The sequence below is a fragment of the Saccostrea echinata genome, unplaced genomic scaffold (assembly GCF_033153115.1).
Source record: "Saccostrea echinata isolate AGI-Se365-2 ecotype Australia unplaced genomic scaffold, CSIRO_AGI_Sech_v1 ptg000002l, whole genome shotgun sequence".
Lineage (NCBI taxonomy): Eukaryota > Metazoa > Mollusca > Bivalvia > Ostreida > Ostreidae > Saccostrea > Saccostrea echinata.
In genome coordinates this window covers 29,881,771-29,897,605 of record NW_026889751.1, presented here as the reverse complement: position 1 = coordinate 29,897,605, position 15,835 = coordinate 29,881,771, and the positions used below count along the sequence as shown (strand labels likewise).

The 15,835-nt window shown below is 31.8% G+C and overlaps 2 protein-coding genes across 5 annotated transcripts in view; one reads left to right on the top strand and one right to left on the bottom strand.

The window, feature by feature from the left end:
* Positions 1–15,835, top strand: part of LOC133177163 (E3 ubiquitin-protein ligase TRIM71-like) — a 93,982-nt gene that overhangs the window by 6,986 nt on the left and 71,161 nt on the right. The window lies entirely within an intron of this gene.
* Positions 9,187–15,835, bottom strand: part of LOC133177111 (polypeptide N-acetylgalactosaminyltransferase-like) — a 45,816-nt gene continuing 39,167 nt past the window's right edge. For 3 of the 4 annotated variants that reach the window (XM_061312209.1, XM_061312225.1, XM_061312218.1), the window contains 3 exons: positions 15,410–15,424; positions 12,358–12,477; positions 9,187–11,977 (listed from right to left, as the gene is read on the bottom strand). In XM_061312209.1, coding sequence (XP_061168193.1) covers positions 11,819–11,977; positions 12,358–12,477; positions 15,410–15,424 — 294 coding nt within the window. In that variant the 3' untranslated portion in view covers positions 9,187–11,818. The remainder of the gene's footprint in view (positions 11,978–12,357; positions 12,478–15,409; positions 15,425–15,835) is intronic. The other variant, XM_061312234.1, reaches the window with a different exon arrangement.

The following is a 15,835-nucleotide window of genomic DNA, read 5'->3' as shown; positions in this document are numbered from 1 at the left end:
TTTTTTATTTTGATAATATTGGTCACATCAGTGGAGCGCGCGTGGTATGGAAGGATGCGCCTTCTAGTGCGTGGGATAGCAGCACGCCAAAGCCAACTATACTATTGAAATGTATGACCAGACTGCCCCATATTCGTTGATATACAACCTTACTCTGTTTCAACAGGAACTATTCGAGTACAGGGTCAGAATTATAGCATCTTTGTAGAGAAGCATTTTTCGCAGTTATCACAAATTTTGGATATGGTCCTGGCCGAAGATGAAAAGTTGCAAACATCAGTTAAAACACAACGCCTGACACAAATAATGATTTATCAAGACTAGAAACCAGCTAGTCTTGTCAGTGTTATTAAAAAACTTTCTATTGTGCAAACAAATATTCTTTCTAATCAGAGTTGCATACATGAAGCAATAGTAAGAATTGAAAGAGACCTAAACAAAATGGTCACTAAACAAGATAAAATATCCTCAAATCTACAAGAAATCCAAAACAAGGTTGAATCACTTCTTACGAAAAATGAAGAATCTAATAGAACTATACCTATTACAGCACCAAAAAATTCTTTGGATGCTGGTACTGCTGATCTGCCGACAATATTGATTGTTGGAACCTCCAGCATTAAAAACATTAAAGAAGACAAACTCACAGCATTTGCAAAATCTATCAAGGAAATTAAATATACTCTAGATGACACATACCAGTATATTGCATCAAGCCTTGAGGTGATGATACCAGATCTAGTGCTACTGCACTCGTTTACAAACGACATCAAGAAATATGAGCCTAATCAATGTGTGGACAAAATGGATCGAATCATTGGTCTTCTGCACCAGGAATGGCCATTCAGTAAAATAATTGTATCCCTTGCCACACCCAGGGCAGATGAATTTCGTTACCATACCAATGGTCAGATTCTGAATGCGCTTCTTAAACAACACTTACATGAAAATCCTTCTGTGTTAACACTAGATCATTCCTACATGCTACATGAGGGTGACCCGCCACTGAGCTTGCTATGTGACGATGGAGTACACCTGAATGAAAAAGGAGTCTCTCTATTAGCTTCCAATATGAAGAGAGTGATTCACAGCTCCTTGGGAATCGAAATTGTCAACAGCCATAGATCAAGGTTCAAGTCCAGAGCTAAGTTTGGGTTTAATAGGAACTGAAGGTCTAGCCGTAAACGTTAATGTACTTTATAAATACCTTAATGTATTACTGAGTCTTGTTCCAATGTCTTACAACTATGTTGAATTATCAAGTATCACTAAAGTAAGGATAATTCTTCTACTGACAAGTAGTTTTCATCATAATCTTATTAGCAATTATTTTTGCACTAAATCCCAGTTCTTTTGTAAAAACATTTTTTGTGGAATTTTTATGATGTTGATTCCGATTCTTTATTTTGTCTCATTGCTGTTACGTTCGTAAAGCAAGAGGGATTCTTACAATATAACACTTCTTTATTAATTGATTTTTTTTTGGTATTACTAAAGAATACTACATTAACAAATAAGGAGTGTACAGGCAAACAAAAATCTTTCAAGTTTGCATTTCTGAATGTTGGTGGCTTAGTAAGTCAGGATTTTAACAAAACTTGTGATCCTAGATTTATGAATACCTTGAAGAAATATGATATTGTTTTTCTTGTTGAAACCCACATTGGGTCTGGTCAACTACCACATGAAATTGGCCCTTTTTACTTTCATACTGTATGTAGGCCTATGAGTAAACATAACAATAGACATTTCGGTGGATTAAGTATTTTATGTAAAAATCACATTAAACCACACATAAAAATCCTCAATAACACATCTGATGATTTTCAGTGGCTTCAACTAGACAAAACTTATTTTGGTCTCCAAGAAAATTTATTCATATGTGTTGTATATGATCCATCTAGTACATCATCTTATACCCTTGGACTGAATTACAATATAATTGAATGTTTAGAAAAAGAACTGATACAATATAGTAAATTAGGTAACATATTAATATGTGGTGACTTCAATGCTGGAACATCTAATCACTTGGATTTTATTCCCTATGATGATAATGTATATGTACCCTTATATGACCAATAGGGTAGAGTGGGGTAATTTCGACCACTTTTGCTGATTTGTGGCTTTCAATCCACAAAACACGACTGTTTTCAAATGTACTAGTTAAAAAAGATTCAAAGTAATTGAGATTGATTTTTTTCTTCAGATTTTTCTGCTTTAGGAGTTAAAAATGCATAAAAAATAATGAATTGGTTTAAAAATAAGTAAGCATGTCGCATGGGTTAATTTCGACTGGCCTCGGGGTAATTTCGACCACAACAAACATCAAAAAGAAAGATAACTCTTGCAATGCAAGTAAACTTTACCAGTTGCATTTTATTCAAAATTTATGGTCCGAGAAACTATATTGCTTATTTAGAAAATACGTGTATCTATATCTATCTCTCTCAATAAGCAGAGTAAAATGGATAAGTACTAATATCCATAAAGATAGGGGTTGGGTTACATAAGCTTTTCAATGCTGTCTTATAGACATCTTTCAAAATTCTTATTCTTTATTCTAAATTCTGCTTTTAATTCGCCAACTCTATAATTTAAAATTGTGATATATAGTTATGCAAATAGATAAAATTTTCTCAGATCCCACAAATAATTTCTTTGTTATGATTTTTAAATTCTCCAACCCAAAAGGAATTTTATTTAATATCGTCTTTTCACAACAGAATCATTCAGATTGTATATCTATGTATAAGGTTTGAGCATAGCATTAGAATTGCGTATATTTTTCTTCACTAATTTTTACCATATACACATTCATTTGGAATGCATTGTTACATGTAATATACGTATTTTACGTGTTTTGTTAATTCTGAAGAGAGATAGATCCCGAGAAATTCGATAAGTCAATTAAATAAAGATTTACAGAAGCAAAGTCCTCTGACCCCCCCCCCCAAAAAAAAAAACAAACAAACAAACAAACAAACAAACCTAAACTCAAACAAATCATTTCAGTATTTCGTGTAACATCATAGTGGGTTTTTTTGTTTCAAGATTGTTGTGGCTCTTTTGGTGTGTTGTTCTGATATTTTGGGTACTATTTGGATTTTTTTACCTGGACTGTGTGATACGATCTTAATACGACTGGGTCGTTGGTTTTCGATAGCCTCAGTCTTATTTGTCAAAGTTTACGCATTCGTAATAATGAAAAAAATTACAAAAACCTAATTTTTTTTTTCTTTTTTTTTTGGACATATATTTAATATTGCCTGCACCCTCTCTTTTGTTAATTTGATGGGTTTGGAATCTTTAGGATTGCTCTCGTCATGTGTTAATTCAAAGCCAGTGCCGACTCCGTGTTCTCTCGCACCTCGATCAGTGATGCACCCTCGTGAATACTTCTACAAGTAAGAACCTCGTGAACGGCCCGGTTAATATATATAGCTAGGCATGCACATGTTAATTAAATAATCTGACATATTTTTTTTAAATATAAAAGGTTATGTGTAGATAATATTGTACATATACAGTATAATTATTTTTTTAAGATCTAACTCTGCATTGCATTAAACAGCTGTTGAAGACAACTTGCACGTATATTTCAGAATAAGTGGTCGAATTTACCCCGCGTCCTTAAAATCAGTAGGGGTAATTTCGACCAAAATCAAATGGACGTTTCTTGTGCATTTTGAGATAAATCCAAGATAAATTTGTAAAATTCTGCAACTTAAAGATATTCCAAGAAGAAATAAAACAATTTTAATTTAACTCATGCTGTAGACTGTTGAACAAGGTTAAACTTAAAAAGAGGTTGTACGAGTTGTCTCTCTTGCATTTCCTTGATCAAATCAAGCGCACTGAAGACTGGGACTTCGAACGTCAAACTGGAGACATAAATGATAGTTAAAAATATTATTTATATCTCTGATCAAGCCATATTTGCGATGAATAATTATACTACGACACACAATTTGAGGAATAGTTTTCTATAATTCCGAATAAATTAAACTTGTCTCAACACTTCCGTAGATCTTTGTGTGGTTTTGAGTTCCTGTGGTCGAAATTATACGGTGGTCGAAATTACCCTGACTTACCCTATAATATTGACAAAGAAATCAGACATAGAAAAAGTCAGGGTGACAAATTAGTTACACCCCTAATTGCTCAAGCGTGGTTGACTATGTTATTATATCTGAAAGTATTTTGGATCAGATTTTGTACTTCAGTGTAAATGACTTTGATCCTACACTATCTGATTGTCACTGCTTATTACATTGGGAAATGTCTGCCAATTTTACAACTTTAATCGACAAAAATCAAAATATGTGTAAGATGCAATTTATTGAACCACGTTTTATATGGTCAGAAGATTCAGCATTTAAATTTCAAGAAGCTTTAACCTCTGTAGACATACAGAAGATCTGTCTGATTTGGCAAATTTTGAGGTTCAGAATTCATTATCCTCTCTGAATACTGCTGTGGACAAACTCCAAAATATTATTATTAATGCTGCAGCTAGATCCTTGAAAAGAAATAAAATTAAAACAGCACAACCAAAAAGAAGTAAAAACAAGAAATGGTTTGATGGAGACCTAAAACACACAAAAAGTAGATTGATTAATGTTAATTGATAGAATTATGTCTCAATTTCCAAAAGATCCAATTTTAAGAGGCAGATTTTTTAGACTCAGAAAACAGTATGCTAAGTTATGTAAACACAAATGAATTCAATATCAGCAGTCCCTAATTGCAAGGCTTGATGCTTTAAACGAGGATAATCCCAAACTTTATTGGAATCTTGTGAACCATCTTGTTGACAAAAATAATGCAGTAGATACAGATATTAATTCTAATAGATGGCTGGATCATTTTATAAAATTAAATGAAGTGAAAGAGTCATATTTGGACAGACTAAATGAATTGAAAAAGAAAATTTCTTAAATGGAAAATAAGCAATGCTTTAATGAATTGGACTATCTAATAAGTTCTTCAGAAATATCAGAGGCAATTTCTTGTATTAAATATAACAAGGCTCCTGGGTTAGACAACATTTCCAATCATATGATTAAGTATGGTCACAACGCCCTACTACCATCTTTAAGAAATATCTTCAATGCTTGCCTGTCACATGGACTTTATCCTAAATCATGGGCTGAGGGATATATAACTGTTCTGCATAAAACGGGGGATATCAATAACCCAAACAATTACCGTGGCATTACCATCACTAGTGCAATTGGTAAATTATTTAACAGTATATTGAATAAAAGGCTAGACAAATATCTAACGAAAAACAAAACTAACAATGATTGTCAAATCGGTTTCTGTAAAAAGGCAAGAACATCTGATCACATGTTTATTCTAAGAACTTTATTTGAAACATACTGCTCTCAAAAAGAAGGACGACTCTATGCATGTTTCATTGACTTTAGAAAAGTATTTGACACAGTTATACATGAAGGTATCAAAATTATCAAAAATGCTAGAAATTGGTGTTGGATCTAAATTTTACAATATAATCAAGAGTATGTACAATTGTAGCAGATCATGCATTAGGTTAAACAATCAAGTCACTGAAACTTTCCCTATTAGTTTAGGGGTTAAACAGGGAGACAATCTGAGTCCAAATTTATTCAAAATTTTCATCAATAATCTTCCAGAATACTTAAGTAATATTACAGATGACAATATTCAGTTAAATGACAAATTACTTCACTGTCTAATGTATGCAGATGATATAGTTTTATTGTCCAAGTCTTCTAAAGGTCCTCAACAGAAACTTAATTGTCTTGGAAAGTTTTGTACTGATTGGTGCCTTGATGTAAATATTTCAAAAAACAAAGTACTAATTTTTAATAAAGCAGGTAGACACCTGAAAGAAAACTTCACATTAAACAATGAATCTCTTGATTGTACTGCTTCTTATAAATATTTGGGCATTCATTTTACTGCATCTGGAAGTTTTACACTTGCTCAGGATGAACTTTACAAAAAAGCTACAAAGGCATTTTTTAAATTACAAAAAAATTTCCTATCATTGAATCCTAAAATAAACACAGCTTTACACGTATATGATCATACAATAAAACCCATACTACTTTACGGTAGTGAAATTTGGGGGGGGGGGGGGGCACTTAACACCACTACGGCACGATTTAGAAATGGACCTGTTGCACTGGATGAATTATATGCTAAATCACTTTGTGAGAAATTACATTACAGGTTATGTAGATTTTTATTAGGCGTAAATAACAAAAGTACAAAATTTGCTGTTCTTTCTGAATTAGGTAGACACCCTATGAGTTTCAGCATTGTTCAGCATATTTTGAATTACTGGCATAGGTTAGATAATTTGGATGACACATATCCTCTATTAAAAGCTGCATACACTGCCTCAATATCCAATTTCAACCAAAAAAAATTATCATGGTTTGGTTCTATTGATGTATTCAAACAACTTCTTCCTCAGTTAATGCCTCATCTGAAATCATCTACATCAGCCTTTAAATATCATTGTAAATGCATTCTTAATTCATATTTTCTTTAAAAGTGGTTTCAAAAGAAGGAACAATTAAGTACTTGTGGGAAGTTAGACACTTACTGCACAATCAAACATAACTTTCGGCTAGAACCTTATTTATTAATCTTAAGAAAATTTGAGAAAGGGAAGATTTTAACAAAATTTCGAATCTCTTCTTACAATCTGATGATTGAAAAAGGTCGACATAATGGTATACCAAGAGAAGAGAGAATATGCCCCAATTGTAAATTAAAAGAGGTAGAAGATGAAATACATTTTCTTTTGGGTTGTCCATGCCATAGTCTATCAAGAATTAATTTACTCTCAACAATATCACTGAGATCTCATCTTTTTAATAGTATGTCTAAAAGTAACCAATTTTTATGGTTAATGAACTGTGAAGATGTTGATATGCTGTGCAATTTGTGTGAATTTATAAGTCATGTGTAGTTAGACAAATTCAAAGTGACATGTTGATCTTGACTTTCATTTACATGTACTTTAATTCAATACTTATACTAGAGTATGTTATGTTGTTAATATGCGTATGTTGCTGTATACTCTGCATTGAGCAGAAGTGGATTAATTAAAATAATTATACTATCCTTCAGCACTGTCCATTGCAGTTTAATATAATTTACACATGCCATTCAACATACATTTTTTTTAAAATTATTATTATTGCTGGCAGAAGTGGATTTCTGTATATCCTTTAGCACCGACTCTTGCTGCCTCTTGTTGATGTATCAGACATTTTTTATGTGTTCAGTAATATATGTATAATATTATTAATATTAATGCACATGATTGCGCATTAAGTTGTATCAATTAAGAGTACAGATATATCTTAAATCAAGACAACCTATGTCTACATATGAAACTCAAAACACCACCAATGTACTAAATGGAAGAATTGCTCTTCATTATATGTTGTATTCTGTCTGTTATCTTATCTGTAATTATACACGTTATATGTTTATGCCCATAGGGCCCCGATTTGGTAATAAATCCTATTCTATTCTATTCTACATGGACAAAAACTGAAATGGATATATCCGAAAACACTCATAAGATTTTTGGATTCAAATTAGCGGAATTCAGTTAAATATCGAAACAGAATCATTACTGATTAAATGTTTTTTTTTTCTTTCCAGTAGGGCTCTTACGTAATACTTACCCATTTTATTCTGTCCAGCAGGGGTTGTAACCACCCAATCTTACATTCACAATGGCTATCTAAGAAGGTCAGAATGGGGGCCTAGGCCACATCTGCCCCCTTAACTCTGGATCTCATTAGACCCTCTCGCTTGTTATTTCGGAGGATCTTTACTTTCTTTATTTTTGCCAGTTCTTCCCCATCAGGGCTAAAATGGTAAATGTAATGAAAAGATTGGTAGTTCACTAACATCTAACTAAATTAATAGTAGTCACTGTTGTAGAAAACAAATGTTCTGTGTGTACAAATACCTCTTTCTATTGATTACACAGTATAATATGATTATTATATGCATTTATCAAAAATACTTATGCATGTAATATCTTATTTCTTACAGTTATTCAATTTTCATGCCAATACTTATGTAACGTACTTTCTAGTCACTGAAATCATGCACTAGAACGAAACAAGAGCCTCCCATGAAACAGCACCTAAGATATTTAATTGATTTCAAATGAATTATGTTGTGCATACTTTATTTTCTGCAATAGAGAACAAGAACTAAAAATCCCATAAAGAAATTTTCGGAAAGCTGAGCTAATCTCAGTACGGGATATTGATGCTCACTGGTTATGAACAGCGAACTACAAGGGATCGAAAAAAAGCGTATCGTGGAAGATTTTCCATCAATTTACTACATAGTAAAATTTTGCTAGGAAACCTTCATCGTGATTATATTTTTCTAAACCTTAAGTATGATTTACATTTACTTTCAAATTTTATCTTTAAACATCTATTTTTTGTTAAGTTTTTGTGGATTTTTTTGTCCGTTTTATTATCCTTTGATAAAAATGTTCAACATAATCATCGTTTTCAACCTTCCTTAGAAATACAAAGGACGCTACTTTCTAAATTAACAGGCTGGATTTGGTAGATTCTGCGTTTCTTTTATTGCTTTAAAAATAGTTATCTACGTTAGTCAAGTAAGAGAAAGGAAAACGCTCAACGTTCAAATGATTTTAAAATGTCTGTAATTGAATTAATATGTAAAAATTAACTGAGGGCAGAAATACTTGAAGGAGCTAATATATTAGATATTTTATATTTCTTGTAATCTGCCGGTCTCGGTAACAAATGCCAATGACAGACATTCTTGATCTATATTCTCCGATTAGTTAATTTAAAAATATTACAAAGACAGATGAAGATTTTTTACAAGATATCTCTATTGAATACTTGAAGACAAAATATGAGTTTGCTGAGGACATGTGGTCAACAATTTTCAAAAATAATGAACCAAAAAATCTGCCTTTATATTTACATTTAGAGATGATTTTTTTTTTTCCAATTCCAGATTTGAGTAATTAACTTGAAGATAATTGTTATTTAGTAAGCAAATTTCTAATTGCACTTTTTTCTTTATCTGAAGAAGAAGCAAGTCCTTTTTCCAGTCTCACGGATATAACATTCATTTACTAGTAGCTTGTTAGAAGGAAAACAAACACAGAGGTTGAAAGCCGAGCTTTATTATTAACAGTAAACTGTTTTCCATATCTAAGAAATGGGAAGCCATTACCAACTGCTACATAAGATTGTATCTTAATCGTAGAGATCATTGTACAAGTAATTCATTATTTATATTTCAGATAAAGCCATGTTTTTTTATATGTATGACCCAACATTTGATGTATAAATTAACAATTAATGAAATAAGAAAATCTATGCCATGTTAATACACTTTTCTGAAAAATTCATTTCCGCAAACTAATGTATATGTTATGTTTTTTTTTTTCAATAAAAATGAAAATTCTCTTTAAAAAAACAAATAATAATCAATAAATACATGCATGACTATCCAGTGATGAACCAAAATGAAATTAGAGACAAGTAAGGAGAATTTTTAGGTATATCTAGGGCTGGGATATATGTTAGCTTTAGGCCGGATTATGGTTAGGATACTAAAACGCATACCATCCTTACACAGATTCAGTATTTGGATATATTGTCCAGCCCTAGGTATATCCACCAATTTATTTACAAATACCTGTGCACTTTTTTGAAACATATTCAAAAATCTCAAAAACATCTCTTTAAAGTATAATTACTAAACAATTGCAAATTGAAAATTATCACATAAAATCACATTATATAACAACTAACAAAGATGAAAATTTAAAAACTAAATATAAACTACACAAACTTACATGAATGGAAGCTCATAAAATGACTGAAGCAGTTTGGTTGTAACACCATTGCATACTTAAAATAACACAGTTGCAAGTATCAAATTAATAAGCTTCGAAATTAAACTGGGCACATTTCAGGAAAACGAAAATTTAACCATGGGATAACTTTCAACTTGTACACAAGAAGAAACTAATAAACCAACTCCTGTCTTTCTTTATCCTTGGTGAAACCTGTAAGTAATATAGAAAAAGTAAAGCCATTTCAATTAACTAAGTAAGGCCTTTCCTATTATAAATACCCATTAACTAATGTATTTAAGTAATCCTTGTAAACAAAACTTAAAAATAAATCTTGAATGCATTTGTGAATCAAACTTACATTGAACTTTTTCTAAAATTCCATATACCTAAAGAAAAAATCTGGGAAAATCGTCTTAAAAGAAATTAATATAAACAAAAGCCTTTAATTTTTCTTTTCTATTTCATACTTTATAAAATCATTGACAGAACCAGATATTTTGATGTACTATGTAAATTACTAGAGATTAAAGCAGACACTTGACTCCTTGACTCAGTGAGAAAACAAATGTGGAAGACTGGTGGGTAGTCGAGAGATGTGGACTGAATCCAGGACACTAATACATAATTATGTAATGGAGCACAGGAGAGCTCCTCAAGGAAATATAACAATTTTGGTTTGAATTTCCTCTGTTCAAAACAAAGCAGTTATTTTGATGTAGACTTTGGCACACTAGTGTAGGTGTTGGGGCGGTGTAATTAAAACTATCACACAGTAATTAAAGCACTCCCTCTGATTCAACAATCCCCATATCTCCATGCAATATAAAAATGCATGATTATGCAAAAAATACTTACAAACTTTGCCATTGACTTTATTTTATAAAATATATAATATTCCTTGGCAAGTAGAAATTGGCAAAAAACAATTCCACAATCATTTGAAAATTCATTTCACGCATTGCCAAAAAGAGTCTCAATATTTTGTTTTAGTTGATCTAGATATGTTTTGTGAATAATTGCTTGCTGCAATATATACTGTATGCCTGAAAAGTGTTGATGCGTTTAAAAATGATTCAATTTAATTATATATGATCAATGGTGTCATTAGGATTAATTACAAATTGTTCCAGAAACAAAGAACTTATTAAGTACATTTAATTGGACAAAGAATATCAATACATTAACTATTTGCATTGAAGAAAAACCTCTGAATTCCAAGACTTGTGGTTTCAAAATTTGTGTAAAATTCCAACAAATCAATTATGTGATTACTTACTTGGAAGAATGATTTAAAGCATGCAAAAAAATTAATGAAGGTCTATGAATACTAAAAATAGCTCTACAAGATCAGATGTTTAATTAAACCCAATACGCATTTGCAGAAAAAATGGAATTCAATGACTTTTATATACTAATGGTTTTGATCTCTAAATAGATCAGATATTGGTATGATGATGATAAAGCTGTATGCTGTATAAAGATATACATGTATCACATAAACATTCAATATAATGTCATGCATTGTCAATATAAATGTAAGCATGCATAAGAAACAAACACTTTACAACCTATAGCAATTAAACTGGAATGATAATTGATTATAAACACAATTTAATCACACATGAGCTGACTTAAAGTCAAACCACATTCAACCTTAAACATATCTTAAAATGTCATAAATTATCTTAAGAACACAAAAAAATCAAAATATGTAAACAACTTCTTCAACAATTCAAAATCAGAAAGACCTAATCACTCTAATTAAACATACCAATCTTTTATAACAAATGAAGGTGTAAAATAAATAAAAACCATAAATTAATGGTTTTCTTTTTCACAATCTTTGATTGTCAGTTGTAGTGAAGAGATGGATGACTAGAGTTATTCCTCTTTGTTGATAGAACTGAGGAGTTAATGCCCTTTGGTTGGGGAGAGTTATCCCCCTTTGCTGATGGCAAAGCTCCACTTTTGTGATGTTGACCCCGGCTGACAAGCGTTCACAATCAGTCCCTTCATCTGGACCTCCTGACTATCTATACACAGGTCATAATTATGATTTTTTAACATGGTATCACTGTTGATTCTCTCCCAGATCTGAAAAATTCAGGCAACTAATTCAAGGAAGCTCATTCTTTTCTCTGAATCAAAAGCAGAAAAATTTTTTAAACAGTTTGAAATTTCATTTTGAAATTTGCTTTACATTAGCACTAACATGTACCAATTTAAAAATGAAAAAAAAGTTACCTAGGCCTCAAACACACATAATGTGTGATAATTTTTTTACTTTTCAGAATTAAATGCAATTTCACAAAAACAAGAATATGTATTATTAGAAATGATCAAATATACAGTTAGTAGAGTTTACTGTGAACAACTTCACTGTTACATAATAGAACTGATCAAAGAATACTGTTACTGACAAAATTATTAATTATATCAACTATTCTATGCAGTAATTAGGTGAGTTAATTTACCTGCAGAGTATTGCCCTCCTGACATTGGAACAGTTTGACAACAGTCCCTGGCATACTGCCAGTCAAGGTCACACAAAGGTCAAGGTGCCGTATAAAGCCCTCCTTTGTCAGAGAAAACTCCTATGGAAAAAATACGTCATTTATATTAAAGTACAAATAATCAATCAATCACATAACTTATTTCTTTAGAAAAATTAAGTTAAATGCAATTTGTTTAACGTAAAACACAAAGATATATATGTAGTTCATGCCTATAAAGCAAAATATGCACAATACAAGAAAAGGTTATAGCAAATTGTCCATAGATTTACATATTGTATATATAAGTACTGATAAAAATATTCTCTAGTATACACAACAGACATTCATTTCACATCTGAAATGAACTGATAAATAGACCTATAGTTAATATCATGAACAAAAGACAGGCCAGAAATAAGACTCAAGGTACTTGAGTGTCATCTAAGTATCATGAGAATTCCATAGAGATATTAAAAACATTTCAGAGGAAGCTACAACTCCATTACCCCCAATTTCTCTCAACATTATTTTTTTTTTAATTTCAAACTTGCTACATGTACATACCAATGATATTTTGGACTTTTTCCTTGCAATGACCTAAACTTTTTTGAGCAAACTCATCATTGAATGCAATTTGAATTTCATGAAGAAGAATTAAAAGGGTTTATATTTACAGGTGTAGAGTTTCATAAGGATAGGAACCATGAAATTTATAATGTTTGTTCCCCTTCACCCATACAAGCCATGTACATATATAATGACATTGGTTGAAATTGCAGAAAAGAAAATGTAAATAACTAATATTTCACACCTTTGTACAAGACAGATATAGAAACAGATTTCAATAGGATCTCTAGTTGATTCATGTGACCTAAAACTGGGTCTAAAATAATAATTCATCATAACTAGTAAATAGTAATTCAACTACATGTACAGACTTGGAAAGCAGTTGGTTTGGACTAAATCAAGGAGAGAAACTGGCAGGTCCAAGCTCAGACAGGGAATCTAACGGAAAGAACAAAGAGGGAAGATATTTGATAATATGTCTAGAATGAAAAATCTGATCAGTGACAACCATGAATTGTCAATGGATATCGTACTTGTTCTTTTGATAATAAACCAGAAGTCTCTGACGAGACTGTCGCTCTACTGGTTTGTACTTATAACGAAGGAAGATAAAAGTAGCACTTGGACTTGAAACTTTGCAGCAGCAATAAACAGAATAATGATCCTTGGTTTAGTCTCTTTTTGTGGCAAGTTTTATTGCAATTGGACTAAAACTGTAGGAGTAGCCTTTTGAAAGAATTTTACAGAAATTTCGATTTTAGTAACCATGGCAACATCATTCAACAAAATCAATTATGTATCTTAGTGTAGTCTACTTGTGTGCCAAGTTATACTGAAATCAGAAAAACACTGTAGGAAGAGTAGCATTTTTGAAAGTTTTACAGAGAAATTTCTATTTTTAGTAACCATGGCAACACCATTCATCGAAATCAAAAACCAATAAATAGAATTATGTATCTTAGTGTAGTCTACTTGTGTGCCAAGTTATACTGAAATCAGATCAAAACTGTAGGAGGAGTAGCATTTTGAAAGTATCTCAAGGAAATTTCTATTTTTAGTAACTATGGCAACACCATTCATCAAATGGAAAAAAAACAATGTACATAATTATGTACCTTAGTGTAGTCTTCTTGTGTGCTAAGTCATACTGAAATCAGACAAACACTGTAAGAAGAGTAGCATTTTGAAAGTTTTACAGAGAAATTTCTATTTTTAGTAACCATTGCAAATCATTCATCGAAATTAAAAACCGATAAACAGAATTATGTATCTTAATCTAGTCTACTTATATGCCAAGTTGTAGTGAAATCAGATCAAAACTGTTGGTGGAGTAGCGTTTTGAAAGTTTTTCAGGGAAATTTCTATTTTTAGTAACTATGGCAACACCCTTCATCGAAAACAAAAACCAATGTATAGAATTATGTATCTTTATGTAGTCTACTTGTGTGCCAAGTTTTATTGAAATCAGACAACTGTAGGAGGAGTAGCATTTTGAAAGTATTTCCCAGAAATCTCTATTTTTAGTAACCATGGCAACACCGTTCATCGAAATTAAAAACCGATACACAGAATTATGTATCTTAGTGTAGTCTACTTACCCGGTATGTGTCAAGTTATATTGAAATCAGACCAAAACTGTAGGAGGAGTAGCGATTTGAAAAATTGTTTACAGACGGATGGACAGACAGACAGACGGACGGACGACGGACACCTTACTATTGCATAAGCTCTTCTGGTCTTTGACCAGTAGAGCTAAAAATCAATGCAAATACATCATTTCGTGGCCTCATCCTACCAGCTGAAAGGTGACATGATTTATTCAAAGCTGAAACCATGGGGAAACTGAATATCTTTTTAACTGGCTATGTCTTGCAGGAATATAATGAGAGTTAAATTGTGGATTAGCTGTTTTTGAGAGGAGGATTTTTTAAATTTTAAAAGTATATTAAAATGAAAAAGGCAAAAAACAGTGATCAATCTAAGAAAAGCTACAGACAATACAGATCTGTGAATCAGTGCATAAATCACAGACCCCTGGAGGTGGGATTAGGTGCCTTGGAGGAATAAGCATCCCTTGTTGACGTGTAACATCCACGATGAGCAAGTGTCTTGATCATCTGATTAGAAAATTTGAAATGGTAATGATACTATCCTAAAACCCAGAAGTCTCCAAAGAGACTGAAGCTCTACTGGTGTGTAATTGGTGTATCTTAGTATAGTATACTTGTGTACCAAGTCTTGTTGAAATTGAACCGGAGTTGTAGTAGGAGTAGCATTTTGAAAGAATTTCACAGAAATTTTCCATTTTTAGTAACCATGGCAACACCATATGTAAATTGTAGAAGATCAATAAAATTCTCTTCAGCATGTTCACAAATTAAACTAGCAGCAGTTAATCAAAAGCCACAACAATCCAATATGTGTGATTAATCAAGGCTTTGAAGAAAAGCAGCCTGAACATTACCTGATTTTCATTGACCTACACAAAAATATATTAAAGGCAGAGTTGTTGAAGTCAGAAATCATTTAAAGCTCTAAAATTGGTAAAAAATGATGTAGATATTCATGTGTTTAGCATATACATGTATAATTGGTTTTCTTCAGAAAGCTTGGCTGTTTTATGCTTGTGAAATGTAATATTATTATTTTACAAGAATCCAACGGGGCCTTAACGGTCACCTGAGTATAGTACAACATTGTAAAGGATCCAAAGGTATAAAATAAAACAAAATAAGCCAATAGATAGAGCTATGTTGCCCAAAAGCAAGAGAAATAGGATCTGCAAAATAATTAAGTCTAGTTCCTGTAACAAATCTTAAAGTAGATCTACTTGCCCCGTTTGTCACTATCATCATGTAAACTAAACAAAATAATAGCCCTTGAGCATTTA